Source organism: Hippoglossus stenolepis, chromosome 24, assembly GCF_022539355.2.
Source record: "Hippoglossus stenolepis isolate QCI-W04-F060 chromosome 24, HSTE1.2, whole genome shotgun sequence".
NCBI classification, from domain to species: Eukaryota; Metazoa; Chordata; class Actinopteri; order Pleuronectiformes; family Pleuronectidae; genus Hippoglossus; species Hippoglossus stenolepis.
The window spans coordinates 4,590,116-4,606,664 of NC_061506.1; the positions used below are offsets into that span (position 1 = coordinate 4,590,116).

The 16,549-nt window shown below is 43.0% G+C and overlaps 2 protein-coding genes across 2 annotated transcripts in view; one reads left to right on the plus strand and one right to left on the minus strand.

The window, feature by feature from the left end:
- The window catches only part of LOC118103394 (histone deacetylase 4), a 50,879-nt gene extending 49,315 nt beyond the window's left edge, over nt 1–1,564 (minus strand). The window contains exon 1 of the mRNA XM_047339132.1: nt 1,187–1,564. The gene's annotated coding sequence lies outside the window, so the exon portion shown is untranslated. The remainder of the gene's footprint in view (nt 1–1,186) is intronic.
- Nucleotides 1,565–8,614: 7,050 nt separating this feature from the next.
- On the plus strand, nt 8,615–12,767 carry LOC118103395 (angio-associated, migratory cell protein). Its single transcript, XM_035150296.2, has 11 exons — nt 8,615–8,904; nt 9,111–9,248; nt 9,342–9,461; nt 10,100–10,239; nt 10,555–10,699; nt 11,018–11,101; nt 11,237–11,352; nt 11,477–11,565; nt 11,660–11,750; nt 11,843–11,997; nt 12,097–12,767. Exons 1-11 carry the CDS (start codon nt 8,814–8,816, stop codon nt 12,170–12,172), a joined length of 1,245 nt encoding a protein of 414 aa, XP_035006187.1. The 5' UTR covers nt 8,615–8,813; the 3' UTR covers nt 12,173–12,767.
- The last annotated feature ends 3,782 nt before the right edge of the window (nt 12,768–16,549 follow it).

Genomic DNA, 16,549 nt, shown 5'->3' on the forward strand with positions numbered 1-16,549 from the left:
TCAAGCAACACCATTCTCGTGTGTGTGTGTGTGTGTGTGTGTGTGTGTGTGTGTGTGTGTGTGTGTGTGTGTGTGTGTGTGTGTGTGTGGTGTGTGTGTGTGTGTGTGTGTGTGTTGGCCATTGTCCTAAAAGAGCTTGCTTGATGCAGGGTGACAGATATGGGGAGACAAGCCCTGAAGCCCTGAAGTAAAGAAATAATTAAGACTTGGAAAATGAGTTAAAACCGTGGTGGAAAATCTCACCAAAATTAGCAACAAAAAGATTTCATTTTTCCTTAAATGCATCAATTAACATGCAATAAGTTCCTACTTTCCAGCATAATAACCGTTGTCTATCTATAACACCCAACTTGCCTTCAGCAAAGTGCTTTTCCTTGATAGTTTTTAACTACTACTACTGTTTCTGTTAACCTTTTATTTGCTGTTACTTGTTGTAATGATGGAAAATTGTATTTGTTGTCATTGATTTTAGATTTTGCATGACATCATTTAGTGTCTCTGATTTTAAATGCTAGTTGCCTTTGATGTTTTGTATTCTTGTTTTTATTTGTCCTCGTAACGGCTCGAAAAGTGCAACACAAATAAAGTTGTTATCATTATTTATATATATAAATAGCTGCTAGCCTATGTTGTCACACAAAAAGGTGGGTACACTCAGTTAGCCCAACCCTGCACTCCACTCCAAACTCACACTAACATCTCCAAACACAAAAATCCACCTTTCCAAACTAATATTTGCTGCAGCAAAACATTTTCCTGAGCTTATCGACACTTTAAATCTGCAGCAATATGTGGCTTTGATGTTGCTCCAACAACCCGTACGCCCCCATTCACAAAAAAAAAAAAATGAAAAAAAAAAAGAAAGATTGACGCATGCAGAGAATTACCACCGCCCATCCCGAACCATTCACACACTCAAACACACACACACACTTGCGCAGGCCTGCACCTTGGTTTTACTGCTTTCCTCCACAACAACAACAACACGTCCGTAAGGCGTACGAGCAGACTGCATAGAAGCCCAGGGCTCGGCCGCGCTCTATAAATAGCTCAGCAACAATCGGCATAATAAACATCGCCTCAGCCCGTCCATTCCCCCCCATTCCTGCCCTGCACACTTCCCGCCCGCTCCGGTGCCATAAAGCGCGTGGAACCCCGCACTCCGAGGAGGTGAAAACATTCCTACCACATGTGGACGCGGCTCCGGCTCGGGCAGAAAACCACCGGGACGCTGGGAGGGGAGCGGAGCGGAGCGGAAACTTCAGCCGGACATTGTTTTGGTGAATCCGCGTCTGTGCGTCGCATCCCTGCGTTTGAATCTCATCACCGAAAGCGGCGCGGCTCGGCTTTACGCGTTCATCCCGGGGAGGAGTGCGAGCGCACCCGCGGCTCAGCTACACGCAGACCAGCCGTCCCAACACGCGTCCCGCCGGCCTCTTATTTCTCTCCCATGTTGCTCTCCGGAGGGTTTTTTTTTTTTTTCTTCTTCTTCTCTCTCAGCGCAGGAGGAGGAGGAGGAGGAGGAAAAAAAAGATCATCCCCTGACAGACTCCGCCATACTGGATTTCTGTCTCCGCGTCACATGGAGCGCCCCTGCATCTATCAGAGGCGGGGTTAGCCTGGTGGAGAGGAGACGACCCACTGGTCTGCAGCGGGACACATGGGTCTGAATGTGTGGGGGGAGATTCTGAATAAAAACCCTGGTTGTCTCATGCTACTTCATTACCTCTATCCTACATGATAATAAAAGCAATCATCATCCATTCCTTCATCATTATAATTCAGCTAATGATAATAATAAAGTTATATGTCACCTTTTAACACCCAGATACAAGGTGTTTTCAAGTGAAAAGTGAAAAACTGAACACAAATTGAAGGTCGCACAGCTTCAGATAACATTAGAGCACAAATGTAACAATAAAAGTTGAGAAAAGAGATAATATAAAATGAAATAAAACACTATAAAATGGATTGGAATAGTCAGTAAGACTGGGTGAATACAAAAGAATGGTGGACCCCAAGTCCACCAGGTTTTGTGGTAAAAGTAGTTTTTGTGTAATAACAAACAAACAGCACCTCCTTAGTGGATGTAAAGATGTGTCTTTATAAGAGATGTTCATAAATGCACCATAAATGTCTGTGGTGCATAACTATGAGGTTTTCTTGTTATTTCGATTGACTATGGAATCGTTATTACAATCTTGTTCAGTTAAAGTCTCTTATAGTCGCTATATTTTATGTTGAAGAACCATTGTTTTGGTGTTTTTATGCATAATAACATCCCTTCAATAGTCTATTGCTAGAAATGTACATTTGTGATTTTGTTATAGAGTTGCTATAACTAACTCATATTGCTGTAATGATGTGTAAGTGCAAATCAAGTCAAACATCAAAATAATTATTATCTTTAATCGATATGATTTAAACATTAACATCTATTGAAGAATTGTTCCTTTTACATAACCAGTAATCGTAAGGTGAAACTTATTTATCCAATTCTTGCTCAGTGTAACATGAGACACTTCCCCCCCCTGTCCTCTCTGATCCAATATGCTTCTATTTTCATGACTTAATATTTGATTCTGCATCTCAGCAAACACCCTCCAGCAAAACTGCAGCCTGGTTTAGCCGACTTGATTCCTGTAGTGTGATAACCAGTTCCTATATATATGCGACACTCGCAGGAAGAGACAGTGTGATTTCTCACCGAGCGCAGGTAGACTACACATCCACTCGGCTCTCTCTGGTTCCTCTTGTACCCTCAGGCCCCTCTGTCGGCTCAGCGAAGTTCACAGAGAAATTTAAGGAGGATTAGAATCTGGGCCTGAATGAATCAGGCCATGGCACCGAGGAGGAGGAGGAGGAGTTGAAACATGACTGAACTTCATTACTGCCCAGATTTATGCCAGGATGCCATTCAGCAGAGAGAGGAGAGATTTGACGAACGTCATTACACCCACTGTTTACATTTACTGTCACTTTCCTGCAGACAGCTGCCATATTAAGATCCACGTCAGCTCCATTGGAGCTGCTTTCAGACGAGCCCGGATGTTTTCCTGCACGTGAGAATGCAAAGTCAGTTGTGCAGGACATTTGCCGTGATGCTCAGATGCCCTCGCCTGAATGTTCCAGACATTTTCTTGTTGTTGTGAACGCGTCTGACCTGAACAATCTCCTGCTGCATTCTTCATATGTAAAAGGCAAATTCCAAAAGTCCAGAGTTCCAGAGTTCATGTCTGAACACGGCCTTGGACTCCGTTTGTTTACAGAGGAGGAAATTCTACTTTGATTTTCTCAAACCCTCTCAAATCACATTTACCCTATTTGTATTCGTCAATTCTTAAACCATCCACCATCTTTTCACTGACCCTCCTCCTCTACGGGGAGATCGGGGGTCACGGTCCACCAGCAACTTGTCATCTTGCTTAAGGGCACTTCAGCAACTTTACTTTCATGAGCCCTGACCTTCCCTCAGTCACGGTCATCATTTCTTATTAAAGTATTTTTAACTCAGTCCCTGCTGTGTGCTGCTCCGCCACAACCTGCATTCATTAATCAAGGCCGATCCTCGTTTGGAGTACAAGGGAAGTCGTTTGGGACAGCCGTATCCATAGCAACAAAGACTGATCATTTCTGTGGATTAGCTGTGGAGCATCGGTTACGTAAGGCGGGTCTGTCTTAGAGGCATCTCTTATGTTGTTGTGCTTGAGTAAGCTCTTGGGGGCTAAAACCTCAGAGCTGGACGACTGCAGACTGTCTTCCTTTTTATATATGATCACAAACATGAGGAGGCAAGTTCTCCTTTTCACTTCCTTCTGTTTACACCAAGCCATCCTAAATAATAATAATAAATCATTTAAATGGGGAATACCACTTTAAAAAAGAATTACAGCATGTTGTTTCCAGGGTTAACTTTGGTGTAGATTGGAAGGACCTACCCAATCCTGCAAAACTAATAAACTGTTTAAAATGTTTCCTTGTCCAAAAACACAAATGGTAAAACTGTAATTAAATGACAAGTAACCCGAAACCCAACCTGCACTGAAAACCTGATTTACAATAAAGCAAATATGACAAGTATGACTTTACAGCCATGTTTGCAGCTTCTGTGAAGGTACGTAGCAACAGGGACGTTACAGCAGCGCCAGCAAAGCAGGCAACAGGCTAAAAGAATCGTTTAAGACTGGAATGATGTGTTTCTTTGATTGTTATAGCAATCTAATAAATAATTAATTAAGCAAAATGTAACCGATAAAAAGTTGATACGGACGTATTGATGTGAAAAGCTTGTTTTAACTATGATTCTTTGACGATAAAAAGCAAATTGTAAGCAATTCCCTTCATTTCTTTCAGAAAGGCATAAACCTCATCGTGTCATACTCTGATCAAAAGCTCAGTTTTGACTTGTGCTGTCAGGGAGCACAAATTAATCTTGGACATCTGCACCGTATTGTTTGTCTATGGGCTTTTGCTGACGCGGACATGCATAAAACACTAAAATGTGTGTGTCTGTGTGTGTCTGTGTGTGTCTGTGTTTGTGTGTGTGTCCAGAGCAGTGATGTCAAAGCAGGGATTAGATTGGCTTATATTGCCCAGAGCAGCACATTTGCAATTCAGTGAACATCACACTCGGGTTGCCAAATCGCTGATTATGTTAGTTTAACTATTTTGCATCCAGTGGAGCCGCCGTCACCTGCTTCCACTTTGGGTTTATATCCAGTGAGGGTTTCTATGAGTCCTCTCACTTGGAGCATGATGCCTTTGGAAGCATCTGCACCAGAGTACCTTACTTGACTCTGGCTAAAAAACACAGAGTAATGATGTTCCAAAAATACACCATTTTTGTTGGAAGAGGAGCAGCGATGGGGCCAGAGAGTCAACAGGCGAGTGTGCAGGGCCTGCGCCGAGTACCACAGCAGACACATCACACACAGGCTGTGGACCAGACCACTTGCAGTACACACACAACTGGCTGTTAGTGGTTTGAGAAGGGAAACTGCCGTCTCACCCAGCGCGCTCCCACATGAGTCAGGCGCAGCGTGCAGACAAAGCAGGCAGACCTCAGCGTCGTAAAGAAGCCAACGAGAGAGAGAAAACACTTCTGCACATCCAGCAGTGCGTTTGACAGCATGTTACGCAGCTGCGCTATGGCCTAAAGACGTAAATGGATGTGCATTTGGTTTCTCCTCAATGTTAGTTTGCTAGGGTTTAAAAGAGAGACATAAAATCTTTCCAGGATGCCGTGAAAGCGGAGTGTTTAAGAGAGAAAAGAGAGCAAAAAGCACCCGTAAAGACTTCTTGTTAACAAGAAGCAGAGTCAAGGCTTCTTACAGTCGAGCCAGTTAGTCTAAAACTTTCCATCAAAGCCTCGCTGAGCTGCATGGAGTAATTACCTCTCACACAGCAACAGCTCCCAGGCCTTATTACTGATACTGTTTATGTGTGCGTGCAAGTGTGTGTAAAGGTGCGTGTGCTACACACACACTCACAAAGTAGATGAAAATGCCTCCATGTCCTGGTCAGGCAGAGAGTGTGTGTGTGTGTGCCTATAAAGTAACAGCGCCCCAGAGTGTGTCCTGTGTTTTCAGACGTAAAGCAGCTTGCAGGAGTGATAAACCGAGCGATGTTGTTATGACGGGTCGCTCCTGGTTTCTCTGCCGTCCTGAGGACCGCACAGAGGAAGCCCGTCCAATGTGCTGCTCCCAGAGGGCAGGCTGGGTAAAAATAGGCAGATCCAGAAGAGTGAGACTAAACCGTCCCGTCCCATCACTCGGAGCCAGAAACCTCCAGCAGTGCTGAACACACCCAAAGGCGTCACTCTTATCAACAACAACAAAAATCGGATTAAAAGGATTTTGACGCAAAGTTGTTTACATTTTGGTGATTTTTCCGTAACATCTGCTTTTATGAAGTATTTGATAGTTCTTTAAAGATAGGGTTGGTAATCCTGGAAAAGGTAGCAAGAGGCAGGGACACCAGCGAATTGGTTGATTGGTCGTTCAGACAGAGGCTGAAATAGGAACTGCAGCAATGGACAATATGAGGAAAGTGCATTAGAGCATGTAAACCTTTTGAAACCATTGAATCGTGTACCTGCAGTACTTGAGTTAATGTACTTTACTCACTTGCCAGCTCTGCTGACATTCAATTCTGGAGAGTTCACAGCCAAAAACCAGCTAATCCTGACAATCTGTGAAATCATGTGGAAAACAAGATTTTCAGATAACTTGAGGGAAAAAGACAAGCTCAGTAACTCAGAGGGGGACAATTTACTTTTCTTCCCGTGATTGGTGTTTCATTGCATTTCATGGAGAGAATCAAAAGCTATTCAGGGTCAAAGCAGCTCATGGTCCCAGTTACATATATGTTATTCCTGACCACAGAATATACGCTCCTGACTGAGATTAAAACTGCCTTTATCTTTATCAGTCTTTGTTTTCATTGTTGAGGGCATTCTCTGAAGTTTATTTATACACATAAGCCTAAAAGAATTTCCAACGTCTGGGTTTAAATGCTTTCGGGGGCGTTTTCTCGGGAAAACACCGACTACTTTCCATGTTTTGGTTTGAAAACGTAATTTAATTATAAGGGAAAATATCAGCTTTTGGAGCAGGGTTAGCATCGTCCTTCTAAATCAACCGCTACCCGCTGCAGAAAAAACGTCCCGAAACATGATTAATGTGCCCGAGTGAATCCGACAATGTTCGAGCTTCAGACTCGTGTGAACAGGAGCTGATTGGAGCCCTTTCCCCGGCACAACGGCCAGAAAAGAAAACGATGAACTGCAGGAACAGATGAAATCAAGCGTCTGTGACCATTCCAGCGTGAAAGTTCAACAGCCTCTTCCAGCGTTACTCCGAACCGAGTGGAGAGTTTATAAATCTCTCACTCAGAGCAGATTTCAAATGTCTAAATAACGTACAACCCGATGTTTCCACATTTTTCGGGGGTTGAAATGGAAGGGCTTCAGCGGCCAGTAAAACTTATTTGGGCATGGAGTCGGCGAGCTCCCTGCCAGCAGCATATAGCAAGAGACATAAAACCCCAACCCCAAAAACCTGAAGTAGACAAACTGCGTTAAGTGTTCATGAAATATCTCTGGCCATGCAGGGAGTGTTTGAAGGTGGGGTTAAGAGAGGGAGGAGAGCGATTTTAAAAATGGAGCAATGGAGCAAATAATAAGATTTGCTTTTATGTCACCCCAGTGTTTTACTGCAGTCATATGAATACTGTAAATATAAATATACACATAAACAACATGGGATGCCAGATCTGTGCCTATATCTGTCGGTCAGCTCACAGAGGTCAAAGGTCAGAGATTCATTACCTCTGCCAAGGAGGTTATGTTTTCATTTGTCAACAGCATTACAGAAAAACTACTCGACGGATTTTCATGAAACTTGGTGGAAGGATGCAGTATAGGTCAGGGTAGAATTTAGTACATTTTGGCACAGATCTGAATCAGGGAGTGGATCCAGGATTATTTCTTGAATCATCTTCTTTCAAATCGCAAGATTATTTGACGTTTTCAACCTTTTCCCAGGGAATAATTAATAGATCTAGATGACAAATATCAGGCATATTCAGGGGACTGATATCTATAAGTGTGTGCAATTTAGTTCAGCTTGATTGAGTTCTACTGACAGCTATCCTGGTTGATTCTGGTGTTGATTATGTGCTTTTTGCTTGATTAATATAATTATGTGTAATTGCAGTTTGGCATTTGTTTGAATCACCAAGCTGTAGGTTATATTGTGAATTCACAAGGGAAAAAAAGGTCTCTCCTTATTTGCTACACAAACCTGCACAATGGTATGAAAATAGAAAGTATCACCAGCATGTATATGGCTTCACTTTCAGCCCCTGTAATCACACATGAGTAAATTATAGTTTCATGACTCTACACCTATAAGTGGTGAAGCGGGATGATGATGCTGACTCATGCATGTCTGAGGTGATTCAGTTTTCAGCTCACTACAGAGAGACGAGCGTGTTGGGAGTGAATGAAGGAGACAAACAGAATCACTGAGAGAAGAGAATGATTATTATCATGCGAAGGGAAGGATTGCAAAATATTACAATGAGGAAGTTTCGCCGATTATATTTAAATGGGGAGACATTTCTGCCCATGCAAGGACTTTTACTTCCTGGAGAAAATACTCTAAAAATAACCCATTATACTTTTGAGCATATTTTGATGATAATACTTTGGTTCTTTTGCTGAAGAAAAGTTTCAATGCAGGACTTTTACTTGTAGTATTTTTCTTATGTCTCTCTACTCGCACGATTTGCGCTTTTTCTAACAGAAAATTACTTTTTTGCAATCATCCTTTACTTTACTTTAAAACATTTATATTCAAACCACTGCAGTGAAAAGTGTATATAATGTATAAATAAATATATTTTCTGATCTGCCTGCTCCTGCAACAACTGAATGTGTGGAGCAGTAAAGTTTGATCTTATCTTCATTTATCGATCATTGCATTGCATTGTTTTGTATTTATTACTTTTACATTAATGACAAAGAAGCAGTGGAAGCATGCAAACACTCACGTCCTCTCACTTTCTTCTGTGTGCGACCGTCACCTTGTGGACAGCGAAGCAAAACAACCCTCAACACGTGACCATGCGTGTGTCGTCATCACCGTGCGCCGGCACCTCCAGCTCAACATGTGAAGAAAACACGGGGAGGTTTTTATTTTTGACATTTAACTAAATGCGACATTAACGAGCTGAAGTCTAACTTTTGCCTCCACGTTACGACCTGAGGCGGAAGTCGGGTTCGCGCGGGTGTGTGTTTGTTAGCGTGCGGCATGGACCACATGGAGGAAGGTGTGATCGAGCTCCACGGAGACGAGGAAATTATAGAAGTCATCGAGCTGAACGAGACGGAGCCGGGTCCTGGTGGGTAGATACACACCCTGCAGCTCATCTGGAGGCCTTTAGCCATGTTTACCAGGGACAGCCAGAGCTGGTGTTGGTTTATATTTGTGTTTAGAGACTGGAGTCAGTCAGAAAAGGTCATTTCAGAGTTTCTAGTTGAAAAGCTCCTACAATCACCCCCTTTTTTAAACTTATGGTTTCTTTCTGTTTCCCTGTGTCTCCATTAGATGATCTGGCTGACGACCTGGACGATGTTGACTTCGAGGAGTCTGGAGAAGCAGACTATGATGACGAAGGCTGGGAGACGGATGACGAGATGGAGGCAGAGCAGGATGACAGCGAGCTCACCTTCTCCAAACACACCGGTAACAGCCTGTGTCAGATCGGTGCTGTTAGTTACGCTCTGGACACTCGAGCCCGGTGAAGGTTTGATTTTATCTCCTCTTTCCTCTGCCCAGGTTCGGTGTTCTGCGTCAGCTTGGATCCTGCGACCAACAGCTTGGCCGTGACAGGTGGGGAGGATGACAAGGCCTTCGTGTGGAGGCTGAGCGACGGAGAGGTGCTGTTTGAGTGCACAGGTGAGTGCTAATGGCAGACTGACCTCTGCTGCTACCGGTCACCTGCCCTCAGAAGTAAGAATCAGGGCCAGGGTGTTGTCAACGTGTACAGCACGACCCTAAATGACCCTCATCACCTGTACAAGGTCGAGATTTTAAAGATGTTCCAAACAATCCTTGATGAGTCTAGCGTCCCGTTTAAAAAATCATTTATCCCTTTAGCCTTTTAAATGACTCATTGTGAAGTATTTCTTGTTATTACGTGGTTTGACCAGATATGGTTACTCCTGGCTGTACAACTAATGGCTCCTCAGGGATAATAAAGATACCTCGTCTGTAATATGGAAACTGAGTCGCCCTCCTGGAGCCGTAGAAAAACGTCTGCTGACCAGGCCTTGACCCTAAAAAATACAATGGCGCCGCAACCCATCGATTAAATTTGAGATTAGTAACGTCTTTGTCTGTCCTGACATTAAAATGAGTGATCACAGAAAGTTGCATCCTTATTTTCCCAAAAAAGACAGAGACAATGTTTTCACCCAATATAGTGAGAGAGAGACAAAATAGAGAGAAGTAATAGAAAACTGAACTGCTCTTGTCTTGGCTCAGTAAAGAACACCAGTAAAGTTAAATCAGAACCCTTTCTTTGTTTCCAACAGGGCATGGAGACTCTGTGACGTGTGCCATGTTCAGCCACGACTCCTCGCTGGTGGCCACGGGTGACATGAGCGGCATGATCAAAGTTTGGAAAGTGGAAACCAAGAAGGAGATCTGGTCTTTCGAGGTGTCAGATCTTGAGGTAAAGAGCGTTGGGAGAGAGCATGTGTGTTTTTAGTTTGTGCATGTGTAAGCACTTGTGTATGGGGTTTTATTGGGGCTAAAGGAATTTATGCCCCAATAAATAAGCTGAGATTTTGGGGGGTTTTCTGTGGTGGAAATGAGGGATAGGACATTCTCCCCCTGCTTAACCACGACTGCTGAGTTGCCCGTCAGCAAGGCACACAACTAATGATGATTACAAGATCTGCTCATTTGCCTCTAGTAAAAAAAATGCATATAACCCGTGTGTAAAGTACCTGTTAATTTGCGGTTGTCTGCCCTGCTTCCTCCTCAGTGGTTGGAGTGGCATCCCTGTGCTCCGGTGCTGCTGGCGGGAACCGGCGACGGCAACGTGTGGATGTGGAAGATCCCATCGGGAGACTGTAAAACCTTCCAGAGTCCTGCCTGCCAGGCCACCTGCGGCAAATTCCTGCCTGATGGTGAGGGATAAGAAACCAAGACGCAGAGTCACTGGGTAGTTGTACAAAAAGTACAATTAAAAGCAATTTAGCCTGGGACCGTATTTATCAAGCCCAGAATAATGTGATATGTATAAAGCTATATTAATAGTTTTAACTTCAAATTCAAATGTGTATTATTCAAATTTGTTTTGCCTGCACACTGGTGACACCTAGTGGCTGGAGACTCAAAAGAAGAACTGATCAGATTTCAGTTGTCAAATATTAAAGATCCCGGTGACCTCGGCGGAGGCAGACGACTGCAGGAAAGGCGGTAATTCTAGTTTTATTTGTTCTCAGGTAAACGGGCTGCTGTGGGTTACAACGACGGGACAGTACGTGTGTGGGATTTGAAGCAGGGCAACGCCGTCCATGTGGTTAAAGGTGAGTCTGGCAGCTCTATCGTGTGATTTCAACCTCCTGTTACCTTTTAGTACTTAGTGTAAACAAATGATTTTAGACTAACGTCACACACCTCTCTTTATGGTGGTTCATGTTTGGTCCATCCCTTTTTCACAGGTCAGGACGGACACCGGGGAACGCTGACCTGCCTGGCGTGCAACAAGGACAGTTCTCTGGTGCTGACGGGTTCAGTGGACGGCTGCGCCAAGCTCATCAACACTGCCACGGGCAAGGTGGGTGTCACGACAACGCCATGATAGAACAGTCTGGACAGAAAAGAGGGAATAATTGTTATTCTGTAAGTAGTATGATAAAGACTAAGACACAATTATTAATTTGATGTGTGTGTGTGTGAAGGTTGTCGGAGTATTCTCTGCGAATGGAGGAAACCCAAAAGCATCGATAGACGAGGAAACATCCGTCGAATCTGTGGGATTCTGTAACATGTGAGTTCTTAAGTATTGTAAAGTTTAGGAAAGTGACCAGCGTCTGACTGTGGAAAGTAGAGTTTGACAGTCTCATCTCTCTTGTTGTTTCCAGCCTCCCTCTCATCGCGGTGGCGTACCTGGACGGGACTCTGGCCATATACGACATCTCCTCCCAGGTCCTGAGGCACAGGTGCCAGCACGAGGTAACCAGCAGCAGAAAGAGGGGGGGGTGTGTGCTTGTGTGGCTAGTTTGGAAGTGCACACGTTACCTTAAACTCCTCTTGTTTTCCTCCAGGCCGGCATCGTTCACCTGCGGTGGGAAGAGTCTTCTTCTGTGGTGTCCACCTGCAGTTTAGATGGAGCCCTGCGCTTATGGGACGCTCGCTCCGGCAACATGGTGTCCGAGTACCACGGCCACACCGCTGAAATCCTCGACTTCGCCATCAACAGGTACGACCGCGTCACAAGATAAATAGCTGCCCTTGTTTAGGCCTGGGCAGGTCTGACGCTTGATCTTAACCCGACTGTCTTTGTCCGTCTGTCCATCAGGGAAGCGTCTCACGCAGTCACCACCTCAGGAGACAACCAGGCGAAAGTCTTCTGTCTCCAAAGACCCGACCGGTAGAACAAACTGGAAGAGGCGAGAAAAGAAGAAGAGAGAGATATTTTTCAAATAAATATCCGAGACATTGGATTGAACATTTTTCACTTCTCCTCAGGATTTTAAACAATTATCATGTGTGGTCTCACCATTTAATCTGAACGTTTGCAGTGGGATTGTAGCATCCAACAGATTATTTCTCCCTTTTTCATCAGTACTTCATTTAACCCATTTAAAGTAACTGAGCGTAAAAGGAAGTTATGGTCAGATCTCTTCTACACAAGTTTGGAGTGTGACTCATAAAAACAAACACACACTAACACAAAGTGGAGTTCAATGAGTGATACATTATAGTGTCCTGTTTTTGACAACCCACTTAATATTCTGTCTTCTAAAATATTTCAGAGATACACACTCGTTTTTTCTTGCTGACTATTTTTACTTTAATTGGATTTTTTGTTTGCTAAATGACAGGACGACATTTCTCAGAGTTTCCCTCTTGAGTGTGTGTGTGGTCTTCATCTCTCAGACTTATCTCACCAAACTTTGATGTAAACTAAAGTGTAAATACAGAAAAAATAACCCCCTGGGTAATTAATAAAATTCATTTTCAACCAAAGCCTGTGTTCTTTGTGACTCATGTCTTAAAAATCCATCTGCAACCGATGAATACGTTTATACTCATAACTATTTTTGTCTGTTTATACCCATTTGGCTCATGCTTGGAGACTAAACTGGTCACTGTCGGGTGACATGGAAAGTCCGGGAAAATGAACCAAAAAGCTTCTTAAATTCAAGTGGCCTCTCGGCTTGTTTGGACCACAAATTGATTCTGTTGTGATCCAGATGTTTTATATATACTTTAATCAGATAAGAACAGAGAGGGGATGAGTCGGTTTGGAGACAACAGGAATCTTAAGGGAGTAGATCTTTCCAAAACCGCAGCAGAGGTATAATAAAAGATGGGGAAAACAAATTCTCCGTTCCCTTTCTTCTATTTTACAGTTTTGACTATTTCACAAGACGTTTTTACTACTCGAAAGATGTAATTCAGAGCATTAATTAAATAATATGTCCTTGCTACAGCGACAAATATCTGTCTCCTCTGGGTAGTAAAGTTTTATACGGATTGATCCTCAATGAGATTCTGAGATTCTGTGAATCCGAAGTCGGTCTGACTGGCACCAAAGCCCCCCCCCTGGGATCCGACCGAGCAGAAACCTATTTTTATCTTGACTGTTTGAGGAAAACAGTCTGATCTGGTCTCAGCCTTAGTTTGCTGCCAGACTCCAGGGTGAAATTTAGAAGTACAATGATTTTCTCATGGTATGATTGAGTTTCACAGTTGAAGAAAACATGAAAAAGATGCTTAGGATAATATGTGTGTGCATTTTTTTTGCAATTATCTTCTACAGAGTATGGAGGCCCAAAGGTGACAAAATGCTGTAAAAAAATATAGTAGAAATATAGAAGTTCCTTCCAAGGACCTTTGAGAACAAACTCAATTTGATCATTATTTAAATTCACAAGATCCAGTTCTGTCGCATTACACTTATAAATCTAGCTTTCAATTAAACGTGATCATTAGCAGTGGAGGGGAGAAAACATCACTTCCTTGGCAGAGGTAAATATGAGCTTTACCTTTATTTGGAATTGGGTTATCAGTGGTGAGTTCATGATTCTTCCCAGAAGGTTCCTCCCTCATTACGGCAGCTTGGGCTTTATCTGGAAAAAGTACAATGACCTCAGTCTTTAGCTTTCAGCAGAATGACTCGACAGCAAGTGGGTCATCTTGGTTATGCAGAATCAAGCGAGGACGATGACTGTGACCTCAGACGTTCGTGTTTGTAGATTTGCAACATAAATATAAATATCTGTACTTGAATCTGAATATTTGTAAATGAATTAGATCCTGGTATTTATAAAGGCTGCAGCACAACAGTTCTTAATTATTCAGAAACACCTCAGCAGTGCAAACGTCACCATCCTGTGTACAGTTACTTGTATTAATGTATATTCAGGTTCAGGGGTGAGTTCCTCAGCTTAAGACTTCTTTCCTTAACAGAAGGAAGCTACTTCCTGACCAGACTGCTGCACTCCTCCCAGCTCCTCCTCACACATTTTATAAAAGTTTCAAAGCCCAAGCCTCTATTCTTCTGTTCCTTTAACTCTATCGTTGTTGTTCTGTCCTTTTTTTTTCCTACTCGCTGGTTCCTCTCCTCTCCGCTGTCCGTCACACGGAGGAAAAACAACTGTCGACATGGCATCCTGTGCACCAAGTGCTTCTTCCTTCTACCTGGTCACTGAGCTCACGCAATCATTGTGTGCGTCTGACGATGTACTTGTGCACATGCATAACTCACTCACACAGACAGGCAGTGATGCACTTGCACGCACAAACATGGTTGGGCATTGTTCAGTCAGATAGTGTGTAATGAGCAGATGAAATTCAGCTCTCCACCCAAACACAAGTCTCTGTTAAGTCTCTAATTAAGTCTATTCTGTGTTTTTATCCAGGCGTTTGAGATCAAATCAACCGAAAACACTGATTGTTGTGTTTTTTTAAATGTGGTGATACATTTTGTTTGGCTCCACGTCTCAGCAATTGGTGGTTTTAAAAAACAAAGCCTATCAATCAATCAAAAGTCCCACTCACTAAACACAACTGATCAGTGGATATTATGATCCCCAGCTTCCTGAACCAGAAGAGCTGCCACCGTAACAGATCGACCAAACTCTGTTTAGAATTCTTCACATTCTAAAACTTTAAAACTGAATATCAATAGAGATAAACTTTAGTTTTTAAGGAATTCTCAGTTTTTAATTGATTTACAGTTAAGCATCACTCTGGAACTTGCTGTGTCTGATTCTGACAATTAAAACTATCAGTCAATTTCTGATAGGAGATCGTTCCTGTATGAAAGGAACGTACAATAAAACATGTATCATCGTCCGACAGCTTCAGCAGCAGCGTTTCTTACAGCCGGGCTGAAGGTCAACTAACAACCAAGGGAAAAAGAACACCTGTCAAGTGGCAGCAGGATATTCTCCTCATCCGTCACAGCCGTGTTTGGCCTCAAAGGTCAGCCTGCGCCGAGACAAAGGCGAGGAGTGGTCTACAGGAGAATCACCTTTTAGACCTTGACGGGGCTAAAGTCTGATCTATTAAATTGGAGCTCGTATTCTCTGCGGGCCGCCGCGCTGACAGCAGATGTTAGTGCCAAGGTAAACATGTGCGGAGGAAGAGGAGGAAAGTGACAAGCCTGTTAACAAAGCATCTATTTCAGAAAAGGGTCATGGTGACATTTTCTGTACAATATTTGCTCAGATCAGGACAATTACTGATATTAGAAATATGATTAAGATTTGATGCAGTAATTCCTGAAAGTGACAGAGTTAAATTCTTGAATCATTTTACAAAATGATTGAAAACATTTCAGTATTCACCAAACAACTCGTGGTTTTTACCTGGCATGTTTGGAAAATAAAAAATACAAACTGTAATAGTCTACCGAAGGGTAAACTTTCTGTGTCCAATGTACATGTCCTGAAATTGAGTTGAAGTTCAGTTTAATTACTTTATCTGTAGGTAATAAACTACTAATTAAAATAAATAAATATATATTTACTTACCTTAATGAATTACGGCAACGTCCTGCATCTTCTGGAGCAAGAAAGCGGCGTCAACATTATCTGAAGATAACATTAGTTTGTTAAGTTAAAGACTGGATAACGTTAGCTCGACTATACAATATAAGCTTCACTATACAATGTTAGCATCACTAGATAATATTGGATTACGTTAGCTTGACTAGAACATTAGCTTTACTAGGCAAGGCAGGATAACATTAGCTTCCATGGATAATGTTTGATAACATTAGTTTTCTAAATAATGATAGCTTGCTGGATAACATCAACAAACACTAGGTTTGATCTCCTTTGCCAGTTGAGGTCCATGTTTGACTCCGTGCACCTTTAATTAATCACAACACAGTCCACTTCAAGGCTATGCACAAACAATCCAGATTAGATCTTTGATTTACTGTGGTATGGGAGCCAGTGTTCCAGGAAACCCACCATGCTCCTTGTCCTCCTGCGTAGTTTGAAGATGTTGTGGTTTCACGTCCAGCCTGTCCTCCCTGCTCAGTGTCTCCCTCTCGGGTGCATCTCTGTTTAAAACCATTATCTGACTGGACCTCATCCATCTGGGCTCCCAGCTATCAGTGAAGGTCCCGTGTTTGGGTAAGAACACAGGTCCCTGCCGGCCTTCCATCCAACGCTGTGTTTAAATATGAGACGTGTGTGACAACTCTTATATACAGGTACAGGTTGGAAGTGTATGTTCAGGCCGGTCCAGGGCCAAATAAAGGGGCCAAATACATCTTAGCCTATGTTTTAACC